The sequence below is a fragment of the Convolutriloba macropyga genome, chromosome 13 (genome assembly GCF_964194025.1).
Source record: "Convolutriloba macropyga chromosome 13, txConMacr16.3, whole genome shotgun sequence".
NCBI lineage: Eukaryota > Metazoa > Xenacoelomorpha > Acoela > Convolutidae > Convolutriloba > Convolutriloba macropyga.
In genome coordinates, this window is record NC_134480.1 from 9,987,963 (window position 1) to 10,005,059 (window position 17,097).

At 37.3% G+C, this 17,097-nt stretch overlaps 1 protein-coding gene across 1 annotated transcript in view; it reads right to left on the reverse strand.

Moving 5' to 3' along the window:
- The window catches only part of LOC142351616 (uncharacterized), a 117,690-nt gene that overhangs the window by 5,816 nt on the left and 94,777 nt on the right, over positions 1 to 17,097 (reverse strand). Inside the window, exons 34-38 of the mRNA XM_075403754.1 lie at positions 16,448 to 16,463; positions 15,698 to 15,837; positions 6,000 to 6,148; positions 5,438 to 5,464; positions 147 to 363 (exon numbers count right to left, since the gene is read on the reverse strand). Of these exons, the coding sequence (XP_075259869.1) occupies positions 147 to 363; positions 5,438 to 5,464; positions 6,000 to 6,148; positions 15,698 to 15,837; positions 16,448 to 16,463 (549 nt within the window). The remainder of the gene's footprint in view (positions 1 to 146; positions 364 to 5,437; positions 5,465 to 5,999; positions 6,149 to 15,697; positions 15,838 to 16,447; positions 16,464 to 17,097) is intronic.

Here is a 17,097-nt window from a genome sequence, read left to right on the forward strand (position 1 = left end):
TACTCGGATTAGTCAACGATAAGATCAAAGGGAATTAATTGGTCACATGGTACTGTGTATTTTGACACATTGAGTACATTGCGTTTGGGTATACTGAAATTTAACCAAAAAAATTGATTAACGATAAAAAAAATAACGATATTTACCTCATACAAATTAGTCATGGGTATTAACTGCCGCTCAGCCACTCCCATTAGATCATGTTGGGGAATGTACTGAGGCTCTATTGACTTGTGGGGGAGGGAGAGGAGTCTCTTCTTGTGGGGCTGGTTAGTCTGGGGCACCTGGGGAGGAACTGCCTTCACGTCAGACACATCAGACAGATCCATATCTCCACCCATTCCATCTCCCTTCTTACGCAGTCTATTAAGTGTAAAATAGTGGGTTATTTCTCAAGAATTGGTAAAGATCAACCAGCCGGATCGAGGTATCTGTGCCGTTTCAGGACATAATTTTGCAAGAAAAGCGTTAAATCCGCTGAAACTTTATAAATTCAGCGTATCTTCAGCGCAATTCAGCCCATTATTACGTACTGATTTGCGCCGATTTTTGTTGAAATCTCATCCCATTCCAGGGCATTTATATTTTTTTTCAAAAATTCATGGACCGGGTCACATATTGAACTGTTGAAAAAAACGAATCAGTGGTACTATGTATAAAATGTAGTAAAAGAAATGGCTATATTGTAAGATTCTGTCAGAAATCAAATCTTTTCCATTTGTGCACCCATTAAGCTGGGGGGGGGGGGGGGGCACAAAGATCCCAGAAATCTTACAAGATAACCCTTCAATTTTGATCCGGTTAAATAGCAGAACAGGTACCAATCATAACAGCTAGAGTCTCAGGGATATTCAGCGTATTAAAGGTAATTGTTCCGACCCACTTAAGTGGGGGAGGAAATATATATATATATATATATATATATATATATATATATATATATATACATATATATATATATATATATATATATATATATATATATATATATATACTCAAAACCGGTTTTTTTGTTCAGACAATTTTTGCCGATCGATATATTCACCGTAAAGCGTTGTGAGTGGTATCATCAGAAAGTCGTCCATCGTAGAAGGTGGAATTAAAAGATTTTTTGATTTTCGTTTTTTTAAAGAGAGTTATCTTGGTTTAAAATTTTGTGAATAGTAGACGGAAATCCGTTATTTTTATTCACATTTTCCCTATTTTGGACAAAATTTTTGTCATTTTTGCCAAAAATTTTTAAAAGTGTTAATATCAATGCTACTGAATTTATTAAAATATTTTTTGTATTTCTTTTTTTCCACAATATTATCGAGGTTTAAATTTTTGTGAAAAATTGGCCGATTTTTGTTGTTTCTGTTTGTTTTTTTTCCGTATTTTTATGCTATTTTATTGCCAATTTTGCTAAAAATATGTCAAAATTGGTAACGATAGTGTTGTTGGTTTTACCTCTAAACCCAAGAGTAATTTTAAACTGTTTGATATAACTTTTTGTCAAAATTTTTTTCCTAAATTTGTCAAAGTACTGCCATTATTCCAGCAAAGATGGCTTGAATTAGACTTTTAAAGTCTACTTAGTTTAAATTCACGTTATTACCCCACCTAAAAACTGCTAACACAGTTTTCGCGGACTCCAAAAATGCTGTTCTTAATTGTGGATCCTATGATAGCGTACTTGAATTAAACGTTTGCCGGTTATGCGGTAATTTGACTCTATAATAAGGCAAAATGCGCGCCATTTATGTTTGATATATTGTCTTTTTGTCAAATGATCTATATCCACACTTTATTCACACTATATTCGGAAAAATTAAGTGTTCCCAATAGACGATCGGCAATAACTAGGCTAGTTTTGGTCTAATCGCTGTTTTTTAAAGTCCTAAAAATTCTGGTAGTAATCGGTCGATGTTTTTTTTTAAAGTATTTTTGGGTTTCCCGTCATTTTTACGTTAATTACAGAAAGGAACAATTAACATCAAAATGTACAATTGAAAGGTCAAACCCGCTTCCCAGGGAGTTTCGATGGAACCTATTTCGTTTTTTAATCGAACGTTTTTGGTCGTTTTGACTTCATATTTTTATAAGGAACAGTGGGCTTTGAGTTTTGCAACTTGCTTCCATATTTTGGTCAACTTCTAGATTAAAGTCAGCAAAAAACGGTTAAACCGAGTTTACAGCGGTTTTACGTTTATTGTAAAGGTTTTTCTGCTTTGATAGTACGAGTTTTCGTACAAAGTTTCAGATTTTTGGACATTTTCCCGTCATTCAGGTTCTTCCTACGTTCATGTAACATTATTTACAACTCAAGTGGTAATTTAAATAACATTGCGGTTTTATCTGCTTTTGTTTTTTGTCATTATTTGTCGTTTTTTTTGTAGTTGTTAGGAAAATTCCGGAAAATTGCAGGTCTTAGTCCTCCTGTTAACGAAAAACGAACCTTTTGGTTGATTTCGAATGATTGTAAAGTTTTCCATGACTTTGAAATCATATGTTTTAAAAAGGAATACAGAAGCATTTTTGAGTTCATATTTTGCTGTTTTGTTTTGCCTACTTGTTACCCACTCCCAATAAATCCCGGCTTCACATCAATTTGTTCTGATGAAAAAAGATACAATTGAAGATATGACATTTTTTGGTGCATCGCTGATTGTTTTAATGGCCTCGATAATGGTGTTTTGCAAAAGAATAAATTGTTTTTAATTGTTTATTCGTGTCTGCTTGAAGTTGAATGAAAAGAACTACATAGTTGCAGGTCTTAGCGGTGTGCCGCTGTGAATGGATTGTTTGCTGATTTCATTTGATAGCCAAATCTTTGCACTACTCTGGAATAAAATGTTTTAGATTTTCTATAAAGATGAATTCTTCAATTTTGAACTTTGCTGCTCTTTGTCGACATGTTAACTAGCCTCCTTAACTGCATCTTGCATATCGTTTTCTTTGTGTTAAAGAAAGACACAATTGAACATGTCTAAGGTTTTTAGAGCAATGCTTCTGGTTTTTACGCCTTCAATTCCAGTTTTTTTTCAAAATAAATAATTAGGTTTTAATTTTTTTTCTATTTATCGTTCTTATTGTAGACATAGGAAATGATATATTCTGATTAATGGCTGATACTCTGATTTCAGTTGCTCTCTAGTTTTTTGATGTCTTTGAAGTTAATTGCTTTTTAGAAAAAATAATAAAAAAAATTATGAAGAAAGATAAATGTATTCTTAAACTTCTCAATTTCGATGTTTTAAAAAACTTGGTACCCCGTTTCGTTATTCAGCGGTCATATATCCCACTACTGGTTTCCAAAGAAGACGCAATTGACTATAGCGTAATTTGTACGGATTAGATTATGGTTTTACCGCCTTCGACGCCATTTTTCTTGCAAAAATTAAAGGATTTTTCATTTTTCGTCTGAATTTGTCGTTTCTATTTGTAGACGCACGAAGTATTCAGGCAACTGACTGGTCTCAATGTTTTATTTTAAGGTAAGAATGAAAAAAATAACTATTTAAAAATTTCATTTAATATCTAGTTGATTTCATTGATTATTTGCTATCGAGAAGACCATTGTTTTTTATCGTTGTCGTTTGTTCTTTTTGTCTGCTTGTTACCGTGTCTCATCAAAGACTGGTCCTATGTTTTTTAGCAATTTTGTTTGAAACTAATTTGACTTTGTTATTATTTAGTTTTTTCTTTTTGAAAAAAATAGATATTTAGATTTGGATGTAAATGTTTGTTGTTGTTATTTGATATTTTTTGTTTGTCTTGTCTCATAGTCTTAATTATGACAAGTGCCATTGTACTAGTAATCGGTGTTATTTCCTTTAATAAGTAAATTGAGCTTGAGGCAATTTTTTATTCATACACGAATCATTTTTGTTCACTATGTGAGAATTTTTGAAAGTTTTCTTTCTCGTCCTCATTTGGTCGACAATTAAGCCAAGCTTGTGGATATGCGGGGTCGGAACTTTATATTCAAACGCACATTACTGAGCCTCCATGTTAAACATAGTGGTTGCTTCGATAGAAACGAAGATACGTTTAGAGTCCTATGTTCGAAAACAATTGTCAACGTTCTCAAGTCAGAAGTCAATGTTGAAAAAGATAGATATCAAATTTAAAGTTACAAAGATAGATATCAAATTTAAAGTTACGAACAAATTTGCTTCAGCTATAATTTGTTAATTACCAATACACTTCTTCGAGCCCTAAAAGGATGGATGCACATTATGAACTCTACAAATTGTATATGAGAGCGATTAAGGACCCATTTTTAGTCACTAAAGTTGATTTCGCCTACGACGTTAATCAATTTTGAAGGAAACAGTCAAACAGAGGGGGTCTTCTTTGCCATATAGTGTAAACTACAATCACTGTAAAATGTGTCAACGCAAAAAATCTTAGAACAGTACTGAAACCCCGAAGTACTGCCTTCGTCAATCATACTCAACAAAAGTCAAGCTAACATCAAAGTTCAGTTGGTTCTTGAAACGTCTTTCCCTCGACCCAAAGACCATTCGGATATCTATTCTGTTCCCCCCCCCAGCCTAGTGAGCATAAATCTTTTATGACCCTCAAGCACACGTGCTATTTTCTTACATAGTAATGTGCTATATAACAACATCTAATTTGTAACAGGGGGTCATAAAAAAATAGTGGGGGGGGGGGGGGGGGCAGAATAGATCCGACCATTCTCCTCACCTAATTGACTATGAGAAGAGTTACCTCCCTCGATCCATGACAAAGATTTTAGCTCAATTTTAACTGGGAAGCTATAACTCTGTCTCATACACCCAACAAATATTTGTAAAAATTTTTCATAATAAGTCAAGGTCTCAAGGATATCTAGAATATAAATTTAATCGCCAATAATCATTAAATTAAATCTTTTAATCGTAAACCCCTTTAAGTGTGGGTTTTGTTTTGCGTGATTGTTTTGGCACTATTAAGTCCGCATTATAATGCATCGACATAATTTCGGAATTTACAGATTTAGTTTTGAAATTTAGAGATTTTCACATTTGATTTTTTGTGAAACATGTAAATTACTCAGACTATAACCCTAAGGTTAAATATCTATATGCTCTAAAATGTTAAATAAATTAATCAGCATTGTTATTAATATAATAATCTTCAAATTGTGGCTGTTCGTTTTCATAGGTAAAAATAGGATTTGATTAAGCAAAACTTCTCACAAAAAAGATGAGAAAACTCAAAACGGGAATGAACGTTGAGCAATATACGTGAGATAAAGTGACTATATGTCTTTAAAAAGTTGCATATCTTTTGTAAATGATTATGATGCTGCCATATTTCTGTTCAAAACTCTTCAACTAATTAACTATACACTACCAATTTTACTAGTATAAACTAACACTCAATTAAAAATTTAAAAGTGATTTCTAATCCCGCTACAGCTGGATTTGGTCATGTACAAATAACTTACTCTGGGAATATATTTATCCACGGTAGCCTGAAATGGTAAACAAGATAACTTAATTTTCTCAGGAAAAAAAGAGCATACTTGAGGTTTTGACTTTTTGGAGCTTCTAAAGCGTCCTAGTGATTCGAAACTTGACACACCTTTAGAAAAATGCTAATAAAAGATTGTAAATGTTGCCAAAATCTTGAAACGTTAAATAAATATTATGAAGGCTTTGACTGAAAGCCAAATTATTCATGTTTGCAACATGACAAAATTAATGAACAAAATTTTATCAACATTTATTTTGTCAAGTGCTATCAACAAATTTTCTTGGCTTATCTTGACAAAATTTTACCGAGATCTAATCAAGAGTTACGAAGAAAATTTGGCGTTTCAAGTTCTTGGCAAGATATTTTAAGTTCTTCAAGAGATGTCCAGATCATACATGTTTTATCAAGGTGTGTCTAACTTCATTTAATTCGCTGGGTCTTTGCACAAAATCCACAGTGCATAGAAAATAGCAGAAAGTCTAAATAACTGCACCGACATTAAGTGATAATACGGTAGTAGGGTGCATACTAACTTTGCCCTGTATGAGAACATGGGTTTAATGAGGAATATGGATCCATGGGTTGTCTCTTCAATCTGTTCTAAGTCCTTAGTGAGTCTCTCTGCCGCCTCCTGTCTCTGGGCTGCCAGACCCACACTCACTGCACGCCACTGTGCCTCACGCTGTTAATGTGAACACAACACAAATCACACATTGGACTAATATGAACAATATGGCAACCCAGTGAAGCAAAACTTGATCACCTTGATAAGAAACATGCTTAATCATGGATGATCTTGCCAAGATCTTGCCTTGTTACATGGCAAGATAAAATCAAGATATGTACGAATTGCAAGATCTTTGCATGACAGTCAGGAAGCAAGGTCTTAGCAAGATTTCCAAGAAAGATCAACCATGACATGGGAAGACATATTAATTATTACAAATTTAATAGCACCCAAAAACAAGATGTAGCGGGAAATCACAAGATTAAGCAAGAATTTTTCAAGATTTCAACAATCAACCAGTCATATAGCAAACAACTACCCAAATTGATCTCAACCAAAAAGTTATGATAGTTATATCTGAGAATCTGGAAAAAACAAAATGATTGCTGTAGCAGATAAATATATTGATGGTTATTTACTTGACCGAAAGATGCTTCATTTTATGGAACTGCCCGTCTCAGGCCAAAAAAAAAAAACGCGCGAGGGGGGGGGAGGGGGGCGTTCTTCATTCGAAATTGCGTAGTCTGGAAAACTAGGGAAAGCCCACATAGTCTGGACATAACCGCTCGAAAATCTGGACATAAACGCATGAAAGTCTGGACATAAACGCATGAAAGTCTGGACATAACCGCTCAAAAGTGTGGACATAAACACGTGAAATTCTACACATAAACGCATGAAAGTCTGAACATAACAGCTCGAAAATCTGGAAATAAACGCATGAAGTCTGGACATAACCGCTCGAAAGTCTGGACACAAACCCATGAAAGTCTGGACATAAACGCATAAAAGTCTGGACATAAAAGCATGGAAGTACGGAAATAGACGCTGGAAAGTCTGGACAAAAACGCATGAAAATATGGACATAAATGAGCGACGGTCTGGGCATAAAAGCAGGAGAGTCTGGACGAACAAACGAAATTCTGAACTTAATCGCTCGAAACTGTGGACATAAACAGATGAAGGTGTTGACATAAAGGTATGAAAGTCTGAACAAAAGCATGAAAGTCTCGACATAACTGCTTGAAATTCTAGACATAACCACTCGAAAGCGTGAACATAAACACATGACAGTCTGGACATAAATGCATGAAGATCTTGACATAAAGGCATGAAAGTCTCGACAAAAGCATGGAAGTCTGGACATAAACGCATGAAAGTTGGCAAATAACCGCTCAAAATTGTGGACATAAACAAATGAAAGTCTGGACATAATTGCATGAAATTCTGGACATAAAGGCATGAATGTTTGGACATAACCGCTCGAAAGTCTGGATATGAGCGCATAAGAGTCTGGAGATAAACCCAAGAAAGTCTGGACATAAACGCATGAAAGTCTGGACAAAACCCTTCGAATGTCTGGACATAGAGCATGAAAGTCTGGGCATAAACGCATGAGACTCTAGATATAACCACTCGAGAGTATGGACATAAACAAATGAAAGTCAGGAAATAAAAGCATGAAAGTCTGGACATAACCGCTCGAAAATCTGTGCATAAACGCATGAGTGTCTGGACATAACCGCTCGAAAGTTTAGACACAAACGCATGAAAGTCTGGACATACATACGTAAAAGTCTGGACATAAAAGCATGAAAGTACGGAAATAGACGCTGGAAAGTCTGGACAAAAACGCATGAAAATATGGACATAAATGGGCGACGGTCTGGGCATAAAAGCAGGAGAGTCTGGACGAACAAGCGAAAGTCTGAACTTAATCGCTCGAAACTGTGGACATAAACAGATGAAGGTGTTGACATAAGGTATGAAAGTCTGAACATAAGCATGAAAGTCTCGACATAAATGCTTGAAATTCTAGACATAACCACTCGAAAGCGTGAACATAAACACATGACAGTCTGGACATAAATGCATGAAAGTCTGGACATAACCGCTCGAAAGTCTGGACATAAACGCATGAAGATCTTGACATAAAGGAATGAAAGTCTCGACAAAAGCATGGAAGTCTGGACATAAACGCATGAAAGTCGGGAAATAACCGCTCAAAAATGTGGACATAAACAAATGAAGGTCTGGACATAAATGCATGAAATTCTGGACATAAAGGCATGAATGTTTGGACATAACCGCTCGAAAGTCTGGATATGAACGCATAAGAGTCTGGAGATAAACCCAAGAAAGTCTGGACATAAACGCATGAAAGTCTGGACAAAACCCTTCGAAAGTCTGGACATAGCGCATGAAAGTCTGGGCATAAACGCATGAGACTCTAGATATAACCACTCGAGAGTATGGACATAAACAAATGAAAGTCTGGAAATAAAAGCATGAAAGTCTGAACATAACAGCTCGAAAATCTGTGCATAAACGCATGAGAGTCTGGACATAACCGCTCGAAAGTTTAGACACAAACGCATGAAAGTCTGGACATACACACATAAAAGTCTGGACATAAAAGCATGAAAGTCCGGAAATAATCGCTCGAAAGTCTGGACATAAACGCAAGAAAGTCTGGACAAAATCCTTCGAAAGTATGGGCATAGCGCATGAAAGTCTGGGCATAAACGCATGAGAGTCTATATATAACCACTCGAGAGTATGGACATAAACAAATGAAAGTCTGGAAATAAACGCATGAAAGTCTGGACCTAACCGCTCGAAAATCTGTACATAAACGAATGACCGTCTGGACATAACCGCTCGAAAGTCTAGACACAAACACATAAAAGTCTGGACATAAACGCATAAAAGTCTGGACATAAAAGCATGAAAGTCCGGAAATAATCGCTCGAAAGTCTGGACATAAACGCAAGAAAATCTGGACATAAATGTGCGACGGTCTGGGCATAAACGCAGGAGAGTCTGGAGTAACAGACGAAATTCTGAACATAACCGCTCGAAAGTGTGGACGTAAACACATGAAGGTCTTGACATAAAGGCATGAAAGTCTGGACAGAAGCATGAAAATCTGGACATAAACGCAAGAAAATCTGGACATAAATGTGCGACGGTCTGGGCATAAACGCAGGAGAGTCTGGACGAACAAACAAAATTCTGAACATAACCACTCAAAAGTGTAGACATAAACACATGACAGTCTGGACATAAATGCATGAAAGTCTGGACAAAAGCATGGAAGTCTGGACATAAACGCTCGAAAATGTGGACATAAACACATGAAAGTCTGGACATAAATGCATGAAAGTCTGGACATAAAGGCATGAATGTTTGGACATAACCACTCGAAAGTCTGGATATGAACGCATGAAAGTCTGGAGATAAACCCAAGAAAGTCTTGACTTAAACGCATGAAAGTCTGGACAAAACCGCTCAAAAGTCTAGACAATGCGCATGAAAGTCTGGACACAAACGCATGAAAGTCTGGAGATAAACGCAAGAATGTCTGGACATAAACGCATGAAAGTCTGGACATAACCGCTCGAAAGTGTGGACATATACTAGCGAAAGTCTTGACATAAACGCATGAAAATCTGGACAGAAACGCATGAAAGTCTGGACATAACCGTTCAAAAGTGTAGACATAAACACATGAAAGTCTGGACATAAATGCATGAAAGTCTGGACATGACTGCTCGAAATTCTGTACAGGAACGCATGAAAGTCTGGACATAACCGCTCGAATATCTGGACACAAACCCATGAAAGTCTGGACATAAACGCATAAAAGTCTGGACATAAACGCATGAAAATATTGACATAAATGTGCGACGAGCTGGGCATAAACGCAGGAGAGTCTGGACGAAAAAACAAAAGTCTGAACATAATCGCTCGAAAGTGTGGACATAAACAGATGAAGGTCTTGACATAAAGGTATGAAAGTCTGGACGAAAGCATGAAAGTCTGGACATAAACGCTTGAAATTCTGGACAAAACCACTCGAAAGTGTGAAAATAAACACATGACAGTGTGGACGTAAATGCATGAAAGTCTGGACATAAACGCTTGAAAATCTGGACATAAACGCATGAAAATCAGGACATAAAGGCTTGAAACTCTCAACAAAAGCATAGAAGTCTGGACATAAACGCATGAAAGTCTGGAAATAACCGCTCAAAATTGTGGACATAAACAAATGAAAGTCTGGACATAAATGCGTGAAATTCTGGACATAAAGGCATGAATGTTTGGACATAACCACTCGAAAGTCTGTATATGAACGCATAAGAGTCTGGAGATAAACCCAAGAAAATCTGGACATAAACGCATGAAAGCCCGGACAAAACCGCTCGAAAGTCTAGACAATGCGCATGAAAGTCTGGACACAAACGCATGAAAGTCTGGAGATAAACGCAAGAATGTCTGGACATAAACGCATGAAAGTCTGGACATAACCGCTCGAAAGTGTGGACATATACTAGCGAAAGTCTTGACATAAACGCATGAAAATCTGGACAGAAACGCATGAAAGTCTGGACATAACCGTTCAAAAGTGTAGACATAAACACATGAAAGTCTGGACATAAATGCATGAAAGTCTGGACATGACTGCTCGAAAGTCTGTATATGAACGCATAAGAGTCTGGAGATAAACCCAAGAAAATCTGGACATAAACGCATGAAAGCCCGGACAAAACCGCTCGAAAGTCTAGACAATGCGCATGAAAGTCTGGACACAAACGCATGAAAGTCTGGAGATAAACGCAAGAATGTCTGGACATAAACGCATGAAAGTCTGGACATAACCGCTCGAAAGTGTGGACATATACTAGCGAAAGTCTTGACATAAACGCATGAAAATCTGGACAGAAACGCATGAAAGTCTGGACATAACCGTTCAAAAGTGTAGACATAAACACATGAAAGTCTGGACATAAACACATGAAAGTCTGGACACAAACGCATGAAAGTCTGGAGATAAACGCAAGAATGTCTGGACATAAACGCATGAAAGTCTGGACATAACCGCTCGAAAGTGTGGACATATACTAGCGAAAGTCTTGACATAAACGCATGAAAATCTGGACAGAAACGCATGAAAGTCTGGACATAACCGTTCAAAAGTGTAGACATAAACACATGAAAGTCTGGACATAAATGCATGAAAGTCTGGACATGACTGCTCGAAATTCTGTACAGGAACGCATGAAAGTCTGGACATAACCGCTCGAAAATCTGGAAATAAACGCATGAAAGTCTGAACATAACCGCTCGAATATCTGGACACAAACCCATAAAAGTCTGGACATAAACGCATAAAAGTCTGGACATAAAAGCGTGAAAGTCCGGAAATAATCGCTCGAAAGTCTGGACATAAACGCATAAAAATATTGACATAAATGTGCGACGAGCTGGGCATAAACGCAGGAGAGTCTGGACGAACAAACAAAAGTCTGAAATTAATCGCTCGAAAGTGTGGACATAAACAGATGAAGGTCTTGACATAAAGGTATGAAAGTCTGGACAAAAGCATGAAAATCTGGACATAAACGCTTGAAATTCTGGACATAACCACTCGAAAGTGTGAAAATAAACACATGACAGTGTGGACGTAAATGCATGAAAGTCTTGACATAAACACTTGAAAATGTGGACATAAACGCATGAAAGTCTGGACATAACCGTTCAAAAGTGTAGACATAAACACATGAAAGTCTGGACATAAATGCATGAAAGTCTGGACATGACTGCTCGAAATTCTGTACAGGAACGCATGAAAGTCTGGACATAACCGCTCGAAAATCTGGAAATAAACGCATGAAAGTCTGAACATAACCGCTCGAATATCTGGACACAAACCCATAAAAGTCTGGACATAAACGCATAAAAGTCTGGACATAAAAGCATGAAAGTCCGGAAATAATCGCTCGAAAGTCTGGACATAAACGCATAAAAATATTGACATAAATGTGCGACGAGCTGGGCATAAACGCAGGAGAGTCTGGACGAACAAACAAAAGTCTGAAATTAATCGCTCGAAAGTGTGGACATAAACAGATGAAGGTCTTGACATAAAGGTATGAAAGTCTGGACAAAAGCATGAAAATCTGGACATAAACGCTTGAAATTCTGGACATAACCACTCGAAAGTGTGAAAATAAACACATGACAGTGTGGACGTAAATGCATGAAAGTCTGGACATAAACACTTGAAAATGTGGACATAAACGCATGAAAATCTGGACATAAAAGCATGAAAGTCTGGACATAACCGCTTGAAAGTCTGGACATAAACGCATGAAGATCTTGACATAAAGGCATGAAACTCTCAACAAAAACATAGAAGTCTGGACATAAACGCATGAAAGTCTGGAAATAGTCGCTCAAAAGTGTGGACATAAACAAATGAAAGTCTGGACATAAATGCATTAAATTCTGGACATAAAGGCATGAATGTTTGGACATAACCGCTCGAAAGTCTGTATATGAACGCATAAGAGTCTGGAGATAAACCCAAGAAAGTCTGGACATAAACGCATGAAAGTCTGGACAAAACCCTTCGAAAGTATGGACATAGCGCATGAAAGTCTGGGCATAAACGAATGAGAGTCTATATATAACCACTCGAGAGTATGGACATAAACAAATGAAAGTCTGGAAATAAACGCATAAAAGTCTGAACATAACCGCTCTAATATCTGGACACAAACCCATGAAAGTCTGGACATAAACGCATAAAAGTCTGGACATAAAAGCATGAAAGTCCGGAAATAATCGCTCGAAAGTCTGGACATAAACGCATAAAAATATTGACATAAATGTGCGACGAGCTGGGCATAAACGCAGGAGAGTCTGGACGAACAAACAAAAGTCTGAAATTAATCGCTCGAAAGTGTGGACATAAACAGATGAAGGTCTTGACATAAAGGTATGAAAGTCTGGACAAAAGCATGAAAATCTGGACATAAACGCTTGAAATTCTGGACATAACCACTCGAAAGTGTGAAAATAAACACATGACAGTGTGGACGTAAATGCATGAAAGTCTGGACATAAACACGTGAAAATGTGGACATAAACGCATGAAAATCTGGACATAAAAGCATGAAAGTCTGGACATGACCGCTTGAAAGTCTGGACATAAACGCATGAAGATCTTGACATAAAGGCATGAAACTCTCAACAAAAACATAGAAGTCTGGACATAAACGCATGAAAGTCTGGAAATAACCGCTCAAAAGTGTGGACATAAACAAATGAAAGTCTGGACATAAATGCATGAAATTCTGGACATAAAGGCATGAATGTTTGGACATAACCGCTCGAAAGTCTGTATATGAACGCATAAGAATCTGGAGATAAACCCAAGAGAATCTGGACATAAACGCATGAAAGTCTGGACAAAATCCTTCGAAAGTATGGACATAGCGCATGAAAGTCTGGGCATAAACGCATGAGAGTCTATATATAACCACTCGAGAGTATGGACATAAACAAATGAAAGTCTGGAAATAAACGCATGAAAGTCTGGACATAACCGCTCGAAAGTCTGTACATAAACGAATGAACGTCTGGACATAACCGCTCGAAAGTCTAGACAAAAACGCATAAAAGTCTGGACATAAACGCATAAAAGTCTGGACATAAAAGCATGAAAGTCCGGAAATAATCGCTCGAAAGTCTGGACATAAACGCATGAAAATCTGGACATAAATGTGCGACGGTCTGGGCATAAACGCAGGAGAGTCTGAACGAACAAACGAAATTCTGAACAAAACCGCTGGAAAGTGTGGACATAAACAGATGAAGGTCTTGACATAAAGGTATGAAAGTCTGGACATAAACGCTTGAAATTCTGGACATAACCACTCGAAAGTATGATCATAAACACATGAAAGTCTGGACATAAATGCATGAAAGTCTGGACATAAACGCATGAAATCTGAACATAAACGCATGAAAATCTGGACATAAAAGCATGAAAGTCTGGACATAACCGCTCGAAAGTCTGGACATAAACGCATGAAGATCTTGACATAAAGGCATGAAAGTCTCGACAAAAGCATGGAATTCTGGACATAAACGCATGAAAGTCTGGAAATAACTGCTCAAAAGTGCGGACATAAACAAATGAAAGTCTGGACCCTGAGTTTAGTGGCAGAGCAAATCAGCGCGGAATCAGTCTAAAGACATTCTGTTTTTTAGGATGGCCAGTACTCTGTTCATGTCACTATTTACACTGGCTAGTCTGATTTTTGAGTCAAATTTACTTCATGAAAAATAATATGTTCAGCTTAACTGCCGCCAAAAAGGTTTGCTTTATGTGCAATTCGAACTTCCGCCTGGGTACTTGTGACATTTAATTTGCGTAGCAAGTCGTAACCACTGAGCTAAATGGGCTTTGGTAATTGCCTACAAACCAGCTTAAATATAAATAGTGTGTATATGCTACTATAGTAATTACCAGTTATAAGCTACAATAGTATGACTTTCTTCTGCTCAGACTTAACTTTGGGGTATGAGTAGTTTTCAGACTATACAGGATAAGTTTAGCCTAGGCTAACTCTTTGACCTCAATATAATTATAATGAAGAAATACTGCACATAAAGAAACCTAAAATATTCTGGAGATACCATGTTTCAGAACTGAATTAAGTGTTTGCTCTTGAAATGCACTGGTTCAGCGCTGAAAAGCTCTGCGACTCAAGTCCGGGGACATAAATGAATGAAATTCTGGACATAAGGGCATGAATATTTGGACATAACCGCTCAAAAGTCTCGATATGAACGCATAAGAGTCTGGAGATAAACCCAAGAAAGTCTGGACATAAACCAGCAAAAGTCTTGACATAAACGCATGAAAATCTGGATATAAACGCATGAAAATCTGGACATAAACGCATGAAAGTCTGGACATAACCGCTCGAAAGTGTAGACATAAACACATGAAAGTCTGGACATAAATGCATGAAAGTCTGGACATGACTGGTCGAAATTCTGGACAGGAACGCATGAATGTCTGGAGATAAACCCATGAAAGTCTGGACATAAACGCATGAAAGTCTGGACATAAACGCATGAGAGTCTAGATATAACCGCTCGAGAGTATGGACATAAACACATGAAAGTCTGGACATAAACGCATGAAAGTCTGAAGATAAACGCAAGAATGTCTGGACATAAACGCGTGAAAGTCTGGACATAACCGCTCAAAAATGTGGACATAAACACATGAAAGTCTGGACATGAACGCATGAAAATCTGGACATAAACGCATGAAAGTCTGGACATAAACGCATGAAAGTCCGGACATAAACGCATGAAGGTAGTCTGGACATAAACGCATGAAAGTCTGGACATAAACACGCGAAGGTCTGGGCATAAACGCACAGAAGTCAAGAAACCTGAGTTTCTAGAGGTATCCCAGTCGTCGTAGCCCTAACTATTTGTTCTATTTGCTGTTGACAGTTTTAGTTTTATAGTGGCGGGTTGTTGACATCTATTTATTCTTTGTATTTGAGTTCTAGGAAAACTGTTAAGCGTTTCTTTCATGAGGTATGGTAACCGCTATTCCCAAGAGAATTTTTTTATGGGATCGATTAATTGAGACCCGAATCAGCTCGAACCACGTGATGTTTTCTATACCTTCTGTTGGAAATGTTCGAAGTTGTGAATGAGTTGAATATGAGCTCCCTTGTTGCTTGTCATTCTTCGGATGTTCTCTTCTAACAACTTCATGGAACAATGCGCACTGTATCTCTTCACCATCGTTATCAATCTCTGGCCTACACAAAAGCACAAATTACAACACTAATGCGAACACTTTTAAATGCCGAAAATCTGCAGTGCCAGAAGTTAAAATGCCCGAAGTTCCTATATACTTAGCCAGAAAGTTTGATTTTCAAGAAACTTTCGTCATTTTAACGTGCATGTTTCGTGTTTTAAGCATGGTTACGTGACTCTGCAGAAGTCAATTCGAAATTCTGACTTTATATCTCGAACAGCTTAGCGGTTCTCGATAAACGCCAGAAGTTCTCATTGACTTCAAGCAGAGTCAACAAGAATTTAGCCTATACTTCAGGTGAAACACCAGGTGAAATAAATTGCACAAAAAACTACAATGAATCACGTAGCAAAAAAAACTTGTTTTTATTTTAGAAAAAAAACAAACTTAATTAATAGAAGTTGTCCGATTCCCCCCCCCCCCTATGAACAGTTAAAAACGGTTTCGAATCTCAAGTTATGATTGTTCTATTAAGTTTTAACTGCTTACGTATTTATATCAATTCTTTGATCGATGACACCGGTAATTTCTGTTTTTCTTTGTACCCTCTCACTCTTTATATTTTTCGATGGCATTATATACAAGTCTTTCCTTTTTAATTAGATATGTACACTGCAAATTAGATCCCTGTACATTACATTTTTGGAAAAAAATCCCGCATAAAACCCGTAACCTAATATAAGATAAATTAGCAGGAAAACCCCCAACTCACGGTTAAAGGCACATTTAGCCGCACCTCGCCAAATTATAGTGGCGTGTGTGACAAATTTTTCTGTGTGGTTTATATCCTATCCGAATCAGGCAGAAGGTTATTTTCGTTGTGTGTGTGTGTGTGTGTGTGTGTGCGTGCGTTTGTGTGTGTCTGTGTGTGTGTGTGTGCGTATGTGTGTGTGTGTGTTTGTGTGTGTGTGTGTGTGCGCGTGCGCGCGCGCGCGCGTGTGTGTGTGTGTGTGTGTGTGTGTGTGTGTGGGATATTTCCTACTACACCTCCCTATAAACATCCCTTTTTTGAACTCCCTTCTCATTGGTTGAGACGAAGCGCATAGAATTAAACTGAAAGTGGAACTGAATTAATTTGGCAATAATACTATATTTTTTATGAATTTGGCGGAAATATTAAGAGTAGCGTACGGTAGCATATTTCCTTATACGATTCGTATTCAAAACAAATTTCAGTATTTTCTCTGGTTTATCAACTTCTACGTTTTGATCTTAGATCATATAACTATGGCGAACAATCATCGGCGAACGAATTCAGGAG